Source organism: Pollicipes pollicipes, unplaced genomic scaffold (assembly GCF_011947565.3).
Source record: "Pollicipes pollicipes isolate AB1234 unplaced genomic scaffold, Ppol_2.1 Scaffold_6052;HRSCAF=7182_pilon_pilon_pilon, whole genome shotgun sequence".
Classification (NCBI taxonomy): domain Eukaryota; kingdom Metazoa; phylum Arthropoda; class Thecostraca; order Pollicipedomorpha; family Pollicipedidae; genus Pollicipes; species Pollicipes pollicipes.
Genome location: NW_023596805.1, coordinates 19788667 through 19800456, shown reverse-complemented (window position 1 = coordinate 19800456; position 11790 = coordinate 19788667). Strand labels below are relative to the sequence as shown.

Below are 11790 nucleotides of genomic sequence, written 5' to 3'. Positions count from 1 at the left end.
GTCCCACGGATGTCGATGGGAGAACCGGGCGGGCATAGTGACACCTGATAACGGGAGAGAACATTACACTACCCTCTAATCCCATGCTCCATTGAACGTGCCATCACAAAACGCCGCCGCTCCGTCCGCGCCGGCCGGTTCGCGCGCGGACGTTAACGCGTTTTGGCGGGACAAATGCCGCTTTTAAGACGAAATACGCAGATTTTCCGAGCGTTTACGTCAAACAGGAAGGCCCGCCAGATACTGGAAATGCAACTGACCCCATTGAGGATTGCACAAAACTGCGATGATTTATTTACGAACGACTTACACGTCCCAGAAAATGTCAAAGCGCTGGTAATTTGGAGACTAAGGCGAACGCTCTGCACCATATCAAGGCACAAAGCCCCAATTAGAGACCATATAAACTCACAAATCGAACGTGCGGTTGTCGACGAGCAGTACAGGCCGAACGGGTTCTGATATTTGCATATTTATCACGATCAGTCGCAGAGAAGATTAGCTTTAATGGATGCAGTCCAACTAAATTGACCTTAGCGGAACATTTTTAACGGTGATCGAATAAGGACAGATTGTGGGTAAACTGAGGACAATGATGACGGTGGCACAATTTGTTGTTACTCGGCGTAATTGATGTCATGCAGGAAATAGACCGTAAACCTATTCACTGTCATGCCCAAGAACCAAAACGTTTTGGATCATAATGGGGTTCGATCTTGAGTGTTTGTTCATAAAAATATGGCATTGTTTAAACGTTTACAATAACTGCATCAATGTAATGTCAAACATTGTACAACTTCACGAGACTCAATGATTCTCCAAGTAACGAACTAAACACACAATATCAAAACGCTTTCAATGACATCAGCGGGGGGTGACAGCCGACCGGCAATGGCCCAGTGCTTTTCAATTGCTTAGAAAGAAAATTACGTCTACGACAAGACAATGCCACGGGTGTCTTCACCAAGCTCATTCATATAAAAACATATTTCAAAATGCACCAATTCGTGACGATTCCGATAGTTCTGGAGCAGCCTTTGCCATGCCATGCCAGCCAATGCCATGCCTTTCATCCACGTCCCATAAAGACGCGTGTGAAGACACGCTCGGGTTGGGGAATTACCGAGATCTGGAGGAAATACACTGCTCGTAAATCGTGCTCTTACCGGGATATTGCAAATTGGTCTATTTTATGACGAATGATGGGCACAAAAGGTGCGTTCTTGCAAATTTGGGGCAAACGTTCTCACGCACACTTTACAGGTAGCATCTACGCAGCCGTGAGCCGATCAGTCTTTAACTGAAGCATCGTTATCGCTTGGACATTCTTATAAATCATTATATGCCGTGAGCTAGTGCGATGATACGTGGCTTCAACTAGGTGAATTTCTTCATGCCATCTTTTGTGAGCGTTTTGTCAGGAGGATCCATTTTAAACGTCAAAACCTACGATAATGAAAGGCATGACATGTACTGCATGATACAATTACGTACTTTGAAGCAATATTTTAACAATTGAGGCTTTCTTAGTTCCGAAAAGCCGATCCTCTTCAGCTGGAACCTTCGGGACAATGTCCAAATTTTCACAGCTCATAAGAGCGTCATCTGCCGAGCCCAAGTCCTGCGAGAGGCTGCGGCAGCGGCTGCCGGCCGGCTGTCACCTGCCGGTGGGCCCGGGGTTCGCCGACAGACGCGTCCCGCGGTGCTCGTGTACAGTCGTGATGTGTCCCACAGATGGCGTAGTCACGGCGTGTCTCTCAGCTGGTGCACAATCCCACTGTCTTTGAGTTGATGAAGTCCCGACGTGCCCATAAGGTGTTGTACAGTCCCGGCGTGTCTTTCAGCTGGTGTACAGCCCAAGCGTGTCCTTCAGCTGGTGTACAGTCCAAGCATGCCTTTCATCTGGTGTACACTTCCGGCGTGTCTTTCAGCTGGTGTACAGTCCCGGCATGTCTTTCAGCTGGTGTACAGTCCCGGCGCATCTCTCAGCTGGTGTACAGCCTCGGCGTGTCTTCCAGCCGGTGTACAGTCCAGGCGTGTCTCAGTTGATGCACAGTCCCAGCATGTCTTTCAGCTGGTGTACAGTCCCGAAGTGCCTCTAAGCGGGTGCCTGATCCCGGGATGTACGACACCCAGGTGTTTACTCCGGGAATACCTCTGCTCCCACCCAAAGAAAATGTTCCACATTTGAAGATTTTAAAGCAAGAATCAGATATAATAAAAGAAGCTCACTTACAACTCTTGGTATAATTTAAGTGGAAGAGACTGCTCCAGGCAACACAACTCTCTCCTAAGTAAAAGGCTCCTCAATACGTCATTGTTTGATTGGGCCATCGTACCTTGCACAACATTGATTGAGAACCAATCGACGACCGTTATATCTGGAAATCATGAGCACTAGATATGGACCACCCGCCAATTATATTTTTTCTTGGCCTTGCTCGCCACACGACCAATGGAATGGCTGGATTCAAATGCCGTTATTATGGAGCCATGGATGCCTGGGTGCCCTTGAAATAGTCTGCACGAAAAATCTGCACATCGCCGCGTGCGTGTAGCCCATAAACTAAATTAATGTAGGTCTTAAGACGGAGATTGCTGTGAACAGAACCGCACCAAATGATTTTGAAGATGGCTGTTCAGTTCAAACTGTGTTCAAAAATCATACAAATGTGGAACACTCCCATTAACATAGTATCTAACCAGCAACTATTGTAACATAACTTATCTAGTCATCTTTGTGCAGTCCCAGGATACCCCCACTCAAAGTTGCCCAGTGAGCCATGACCAGGTCTGCGGCCCCATCAGTCGTCCAGTGAGCCATGACTAGGTCTGCGGGCCCCGTCAGTCGCCCAGTGAGCCATGACTAGGTCTGTGGGCCCCGTCAGTCGTCCAGTGAGCCATGACTAGGTCTGTGGGCCCCGTCAGTCGCCCAGTTGAGCCATGACCAGGTCCGCGGGTCCCGTCAGTCGCCAGTGAGCCATGACCAGGTCCGCGGGGCCCCGTCAGTCGCCAAGTAAGCCATGACCAGGTCTGCGGGCCCCACCAGTCGGCCAGTGAGCCATGACCAGGTCCGCGGGCCCCGTCAGTTGGCCAGAGGGTGAGGAGCGGCCGCGTGCGCCCGTCTGTGAGCGGAAGCCGGCGTCTGTCGGCGGTCCCGGGCCCGCGCGCGTCGCGAGCGGCGCCTACCTGTCGTCGAGCTCTCGTCGCCGGCCGGACGCTGAGACGGACCGGCCACCGCGCCGCCCACTGAAACCGCACGGACATACGCGCTGCCAACGACCGCCGCCAGCCACACACACACCCAACGACAGCATGGCACTCCTGGTCACCTCTGATCACAGTGGAGTCCAAACGTGTTGCACGGGTGCGAAGCTGTGAAGCCCAGATGCGCGCGGAAATGTCGTGGTTTTGGACGGCTTTGAGTGATAACCATCTGTCATCCGCACGGTAGCTGGTTGTATTGCATTGCACAAGGTAATCCGACATCGCTATGACAGGCCGATCTTATTGCATCCACATGAATAAATCAGTTCACGACACTAACTACAGATAAGGCAGTATGGTGTGCATCGTCTCTCAAAAGTTGATTAAGTACCTACAATGGCAGATAGACATCTAGAAGTTATATGACCATTCACAAATACGCAAACCAAGCATTCGCTATTCACCTGACGAACTCCAGCGAGCAGCCTCCACCAGCTGTTCATAACTCACCCGCTGCCGCCGTGGCGCCGCCGGCCACCATGGCGCTGACGGAGAGGTCCGGCTCGCCGTAGCTGCCCTCGTACTCGGCCACATAGCCGAGCGTGGCGTCCAGGCTGACGTCGCCGTCATCCTCCTCCGTCAGGTCCACCTTCTCCACCTTGACGCTGTCCGGCGGAGGGCGGCGAGGCGGCCGCAGCGGCGACCGGCGGCGGCTGGTACGCCGCCGCCGCCGGCGGTGGCGGCTCGGCCGAGGGCAGTGAGGCGGGCCGCGGCGGCGGCGGCGGCGCCCGGCGCCCGGTGGTTGGCCGGCGGCGGCGTGTCGGCGCGGCGGCCCGGCTCGGCCGGCGAGCCCGGCCGCGGCCTCGCCGGCGCCGGGCTGCCGGTGGGCTCGGCGCCAGAGGTGCGCCGCCGCTTGGCTGCCGGCGGCGGCCGTGGCGAGCGCGGCCCGACTGGCCGCCGGCGCCCGGCCCTCGGTGGGCGGGGACGGCTGCCGACAAAGGGCCCAGGTCACCGCCCGGCACCGCTCGGGTCACGCGGCCGGCGCGGCCGACAGCGGACGCCGCACCTCACCCGGCCGCCGCCGGTGGCACGCACAGTGACCTTGCCTGACTTACCACTGGCGGCAGGCCACCAACTTCCTCAAAGAAGGGCGTTTCAACGTGTCCAAAAGAAAAGAGACGAGAGGAGCAAGTCCATGTGTCGGAGCAAAAAGCTCAAATAAGCACATGGGAAAGTTGTGCAGACGAATGATCCCACGGAACGAAAACCATGCGTACTCCACATAGTGTTCGCGATTATCATCATGATCTTACTGTCAGCACTTATCAGCAACGAAATGTGAAAACCGGTCTGACGCAACCACCTGACAGGAGTTAAGTCGCATCGTCATTGTATGAGCCAGCGCATAATTTTGCGGATACCGAGACATGATTATTTCCTCTACACAAGGAAACTTCGGGAACAAAACCGTCATATGGGGTTCGAAAGTTGTCTTGCAAGGACGTCATTTTACACGTAACAAGTTGGGGACATTTCCTGCACACAACTGTCAAGCTATGCCTATTCTGCACGTCCCCAATACATTCCAATGTTGTTGGAGCGAATTTTCGAGCTTCAATGAAATCCACTCTACACAATGAAATTTTCAATACAATACAATACCACTGAAAAACTGATGCACATAACAGAACAAGGCTCAATAAAAAACTCACATTCAAATGAAAAGCATTTGCATAACTTCCCTCACAAGACTTGACCACATAGTAGTCATATCACTGAGCAGGTACTGAACAATTTGCTGAACCCTGCATCCCTGTTACGTAGCATCTCTGGTGCCTGATATGGTTTGTCGTTCGCCATATCCCACCTTGTCGTCATCCCCACTGAGACCGCGGATCTGCAGCATCTCCGCCGTCTTGATGAAGCTGGCCAGCTGGCTCTGGGCCACGTTCACACTGCCCTTGTACATGAACTCGATGATGGCCAGCAGGTCGGCGGCCGACGTGTCCTTCAGGAAGAACACCATCTGCTGACACGGGTTGTTCTGCAACAAGCCAACATGTTATAAGCGAAAATGTGGCCATGAGCAAGCAAGACCTGACATAACAATGTGCTCTACTGCTGTGAATCTTGAGAACATTCCCCCGCAAATGGTGAAACAGTGCTACTATGTTAACACTGTTGATATGCAAGAACTATGGATGAAATGCCAGCTGAGTGAGCAAAAAAGAAACAGGTTATGCATGGACACCCAGTTAGCAGACATTGTGTATCATGGTTCTTCAACTCCTGTTAAGCTGCCATGTGTGACAAAAAGTTGGTCTTTCTACATAGTTAAAGGCTGTCATTTTAATCCAAGGAAATGTGAGCCCACCAAGGACCATAAGTACAATCCCTGGCTAATGGTTGGCCCCAGTTCTTCACTTACTCTGAGGAGATCCCTGAAGTATGGACTGCATGCAGACAGCATCATTCTGTGTGCCCTGACTTTCTGGCCCTCACAGCACAGGGTGATGTCCACCAGCTCCTCATCTTGTCGGAGGTGGTCAAACAGAGAGGTGACACTGCTCTGGAACCCATCCCACTTGAGGCAGAACTTCTGACCATCCATTATCTGCAGAAAATGGAGCTGTGACAATCACTATGTCCTGCACAACCATGTGGCATAGTTGCCACACTGATGCCACTCATTATAATGTCAGCCATACAGTGGTCATAAACATTGGGATTCAAACCTTTGCCTTCTTTACATACCCTATGCTCAGATTCATACCTATATTCCTTACATATGTACTGATAAAACATGTTTGCCTTTGTTCCATATTCCATACTGAGAGTGCTCTTTTGAATGCATGCCTACAAATGTAATGAAAACTTATATTAAAGGTGACAATGGCCACCAATGAAAAATTCCCATATAACCACATCCCTAGACAAACAAACCCCAAATAAATACCAGTTATGGTACTTGTATCAAGTTACCTGGCATCACCCATGCACATACACATTTGACATTCCACACTTATGACCAAAAAGCATCAACCTTCCAAAGCCCTAACTTAAAAGGCAGCAGTGGTTTCATGAATCATTCAACATAACTCATGTTCACCACTAGGTGCATCTGGATCTACCACTGCCAGTTTAGTTTACATGAACCAGAACTTGCCTCGACATGATTTGCCTAGATAGACTGCCATAATTTAATTTGGTCAAAACATTGGTAACCTTAAATATAAAAACCATGTCTTTAAGCTGCCAATGATTCATCATGGTATGCTTCCCCAAAAACATAAATCCCTCAGGCTATGGTCTGAGTCCAAGTTGTGCCAATACCCACCATATGACTCAAGTACTATAAATAGTTAAAACTAATAATTCATTGCTAATTGCTCAATGTTTGATAACTCAATATTGCACATCATTTTCAACCTGAACCTTGAATGGTTTGCATGAATGGCCTTGGGTCTATCTATAAAACTTGCTTACTGGAGCTTCTCATACTCTGGATTGCCACCTTCATGGATATGATGATCCACTCCAAAAGATAATTCATCCTCCAGCCTTCTTTGCTAGACAACACTGCAGAGGTGTATACATATTCTACAACATTGTAACATGGCTAACCCAAGCAGGTTCATCCTCTGGCTGGTTGCCAGCTGGCCTTTCCATGCAGGTTTGTCTGAACAATGTGCCAACCATGTTTGTTTGAACAACGTACCCACCCAGTGTGTCTGAACAATGTGCCTACTGGGTCTGTCTGCACAATGATCACACCCAGTTTGTTTGAGTTATGTGTCCACCACAGAATTAAGAATCAGTGGTAATCCCTGTAACCCATGAAGCAGTCAAAATGCAGTCAGGTCCATTCCCCTGAGGTCCAACTTCAAAAAACATAGCTGGCATAATTATATCAGATGCAAATCCACAATATTTCATGTAACTTTGTATATGACACTCAAATACAGGAAACACCTCAACACAATCTGATTCTGAATTGGTGCTTCTTTAATGGAATTTGTGAAAGCAGAAACAGGTACATGCCTTTCAATGTACATCTACAATTTGAAAACTGGGGTCACTAACAGTTGGTCATGCACACATGTAGCACTGGTAGACATAATGACATTGATGACCCATCAAAACATGAAACCGACTTAGAGTGCAGTCATCTTTGGTTTTCAGGCATCAATTATGTAGAATATTTTATTGACAGCACATTGTATATCTATTGTAGTCTGGTGAAAACCAACATCCTTTCCTACAATTTAACAAAATTCAACCTTCCACATAAAGATTTTCAACCCGCCCAGAATTTGTACTCTGCAACCATGAAACACCCATAAACCCCATCCCGAGCCAATATGTTCAAATCCAATTTTCCACATGACAATACAAGTATCTTTAATGTCTACAGAGTGAAACTTCCAAAATGAAAACAAAATCTGGGAAAGGGCCCAAAAAACAACCGTTCATGCCAACAACACGATCGATCATATATTTCATCGCTCATAGAGTAAAAAGCATGGGCAGGATCATTGGAAGCCACCACGCATGACATGCATGGAGCGAGCGTTTAAGGCACGAATTGTGGATCGCGCAGTTCTCATCTGTCACAGAACGACACAATCTGCCTGTCATGACACTTACTTAATATACCCGGTCTGAGTCAATATTCACGGACGCCCTCCAACGCCATCCGGCCACCAATTCCAACAAAGCTCTCAAAGCACTACATTTGTCTCACCAAATTTGCGTTGGTTTCGCCATTTTAAATCGGGCGTCACTAAACTACTGCCATACAGGCTAAAACTCCATCTAGCCATAGGATGCAATTGTCAGACAACGACCCATTTGCCTCATACTCCGGCACATATAAATCTAGGATCATTCTTCGGGAGTCAGCAGTCAAAAGCAGCTTGATGTTGCATTGGTTGAATTTAATTTCCCAGTGATATCAATCTACGCGCTCACATTACTTGGAATGCAGGCCAATCCAGTCATTTGAACACAAACTCATAATAAGTACAATACCTACGAATCAATTCGAGCCTCTCCTGCCCGATTCTCTTCATATATTTGTAGTCTAACACTCACTGCGCATTTGCGTTGTCTTAGAGAAGATGAAACACCGGAGTCATGTATTCATTCTCTTTGATCATCGGGCAAGAATTTCACCATCGCACCAAGGCCGTGGTGGGGTGGGTTATGCATGATTGGACCATTTAGGAAGTGGTGCGATTGAGGCCCCCTATCGTGGTCATCATGAGAGCAGATAATTCAATACCCATTGGTTTTGCAGTCGGCCAAGTTAATTAAGATCCAGGTCCTTCTTGTACGAACTACTTGAGTCTTTATCGTGTATACTGGAAAGCCATAACATCTGCACTTAAGACGAGCTGGTCATTGACAGGGAAAAGTGTGACATAATAGGATATGTAGCATCAAGGGCGAGGAGCCGGAGACAGTGGCGTCCCTCGCCCCCCCCTAACCTGAATGCTGAGGGGAGGGGGGGGGGGGGCGCCGCCCCATCTAACTTAACTCCAACAACTTGTGGAGGGGACAACACTACTTCGCCGTCTTCTATCCAGCCAAGTGCAAATTACGAAACCGCTTAACATATTTTCTTCAGACAAAGTTAATCGAAAGCCAGAATGCGGTTTCATCAGGCGCTCTGAAAATGGTGATATCAGGTCACCTTCTTTCCGTTCAAAAACCGCGTAAACCACTTTGGGGCGTTGCAACCAAGTCCAAACTCAGACACCGCAAAGCCGATCTGCCTGGAAACCTAACCAGAAGATAGAGCACATTGTATCAAGGGGCGCTGTAACGCTGGTGTGCTGCAGCGACTTACTTGCTTCGTAAGTGATCCTTGAGGTTGCGCGTATTTTTCTGTGCTCGCTATTCGGGGGCATGATTTATACCTTTTTGTCCCTTCGTAGTTGGTCTGTGTTGTTCACTATATCAGATAACTTAACTGCTATACTGCATAACGCGCATCTGCTGCTTCGTTTTGCAAGCACGTACTCACTAGAGTTGCGCGCCGTGGAACGTTCTGCAGCGCCCCCTTCCCAGAGACTGGAGGACGCCCGCCAACGCCCCGCGGCCCCGCGGTGTATCTAGACTGACGCATGCTGCGTAGCGTCAGACGAGGTCCGACCACGACCAGGGTCGCGACTCTGCGTAGCTTACACAACGCGAGCGAGTCGGACTATCTTGCGATCGAATATAGACAACCTCTTTACATGCATTTTTAATTGTCAGTGAGAAGAAGAACGCTGATCACGAAGGTGAAGCGTTGCAACATACCGTTTCATCAGTCGTTTCGAAGCTGGTAACTTCAGGTCACGATCTTCACCTTCGATAACCGCATAAGCCACCTTGGGGCATTGTTGCCGAGTCTAAGCACGGAAACCGCTCAATAGATCGTTTTAGAACATTCACCAGAAGAAAGAGCACATACCAGTTCAAGAGCCGCTCTAAGGCTGGTGGCTACAGGTCATCACGTTTATCTTCAAAACGCACATAAGTCGCTCTGGGGCACTGCAGCCAAGTCCTAACTCGACATCTACTCTACCGATCTGCCTGAAACCTTTACCAGAAGAAAGAGCACATACAATTTTGTCAGCCGTTCTGAAACTGGTGGCCTCTTGTCACCGCGTCTTTCTGAAACTGGTGGCTCCATGTCCTCGCCTTCACCTTAAAAAATCGCATAAATCACTTTGGGGGCATCGCAGCCAAGTCCGAGGACGAACTGCGAAACAGATCGTTTTAGAGGCTTTACGAAAAGAAAGAGCGCACATGGTTTTATGGACATTATTTAAAACTAGTGACCGCAGGTCATAATATTCACCTTCGGATTCCATATAAGCCACCTTGTGGCATTGCAGCCAAGTCTAAACTGGGAAACCGCTGAACTCAACTGCCCGGAACCTTTACCAGAAATCTGAGCCCGCACTATTTTATCAGCTGTCCTGAAACTGGTGACGTCATGTCACCATATTCACCTTCAAAAACCACATACATCACTTTGTTAGACTGCAGCTAAGTTCAAACATGGAAACCGCTCGACGGATTTTTTTCGGAACCATTAACTAGAACAGCATATACAATTGCATCAGCTGTTCCGAACCCAGCAACCTCAGGCCACTTCCTTCACCTTCAAAAACTGCGTAAGCCCCAGTGGGGCATTGTATCGAAGCTCAAACTCAGAAACCACTCATCCGATCTCCCGAATCTTTGTCAGACGATAAGGCACATAAATTTTATCAGCCGTTCCGAAACTACAAGTGGCTGACATAGATGCATACAATTCAGCTCATCGCATTTCTATAAAATGGCTCATTCCAAACGTATTCCGAATTCAATAAATTTGCTTCGACTATTGGGTGTTATGGAGGTTGCAGAACACTGCTTTATCGCAGTGTAAAATGTCAAGTAAAACACCTGAAAGCATTTTTCAAACATTTTGAAAAAAACATTCACTGCATTTTCCCTCCCTGGTAGGGGAGATCGATGCGACCTCCAAAAGGTCTTTGAGATACCTCCCCGGCAATTGGTAAAATCGAGTCCAAATTGTCAGCAGCCTATGGGACATCCATTGCGCGTCTTTTGACATAAACGGTGTGTCCCCGGCTTTCCTGACTTGGGGCAGCGGCGGTTTTTTAGGGGCCACTGCACGGCGAACCATGGCCGGCGCGGCCGGCGGGTGGAGACAGACGATGCGGCGGAATGTGCGCCGCAGGCCGACGTTGCTATAGTATTGGAGCCATACATCATATATATATATATATATATATATATATATATATATATATATATATATATATATATATATATATATATATGTGGCTAAAACGCGTAAACACATATGCATCACTGCACTCAGAATTGAGCGAAAAAAAAGGCCGGTTAAGTTTTTGTCGCTGCAAGGCATGATCTCGTACGTCCGGGGTTGTAAAGCTAAGAATTGTGACTTCCTAATACATTTGACGTTTGACCATACATACCAGCATGTATTTTTTACCAAGCAACACCAAAATTGTTATTAATCGCAAAATCTCGTTAAGGCCAATCCAATGGCACTTTTTCTAAGTTCTATCTCTCTTAGTTTGGAAACGGGAAAGGAACACATATTCCCTCCCATCAGTTCGCATAATGAAAAACGGTGAATGCCGGATCAGGGTGAAGGTTAACCTTCCGTGGAAGCCGCTGCTATGTCAACTTAATAGTTGCGTTATGTGTGACAGTGTATTCTGATCTAGAGGAACAGAAAACGTAGTTACTAGCACTAAACGTATTGCACGAAAAAGCCCGATATGTATGGCATACTGCTTTACCAAATGCCCAGGGACTTTTTCCGGGTCAGATGTGGCGTTTGGCTGGTTAAAAAGCTGGGTCTCTGGTCCAAACCGAGGAAGACTGAGCCGTGATAAATGCTTAGGCGTTCAGTTTCGTCAAATGTCTTATGACCAGAGCTACCCAAACATCTATACGTTTTTTGGAGTTTTTTGATCCCAGTCGCTGGAAACGTAACTGATTCCACGGATTCTGCTTTCACCTATTCCGTCCATAAAAATGGTCAGA

The 11790-nt window shown here is 48.2% G+C and overlaps 1 protein-coding gene across 1 annotated transcript in view; it reads right to left on the bottom strand.

The window, feature by feature from the left end:
- The window catches only part of LOC119104325 (protein bric-a-brac 2), an 11734-nt gene extending 3787 nt beyond the window's left edge, over positions 1–7947 (bottom strand). The window contains exons 1-5 of the mRNA XM_037228023.1: positions 7855–7947; positions 5636–5821; positions 5075–5251; positions 4172–4195; positions 3718–3865 (exon numbers count right to left, since the gene is read on the bottom strand). Of these exons, the coding sequence (XP_037083918.1) occupies positions 3718–3865; positions 4172–4195; positions 5075–5251; positions 5636–5818 (532 nt within the window). The 5' untranslated portion in view covers positions 5819–5821; positions 7855–7947. The remainder of the gene's footprint in view (positions 1–3717; positions 3866–4171; positions 4196–5074; positions 5252–5635; positions 5822–7854) is intronic.
- Positions 7948–11790: the final 3843 nt, after the last annotated feature.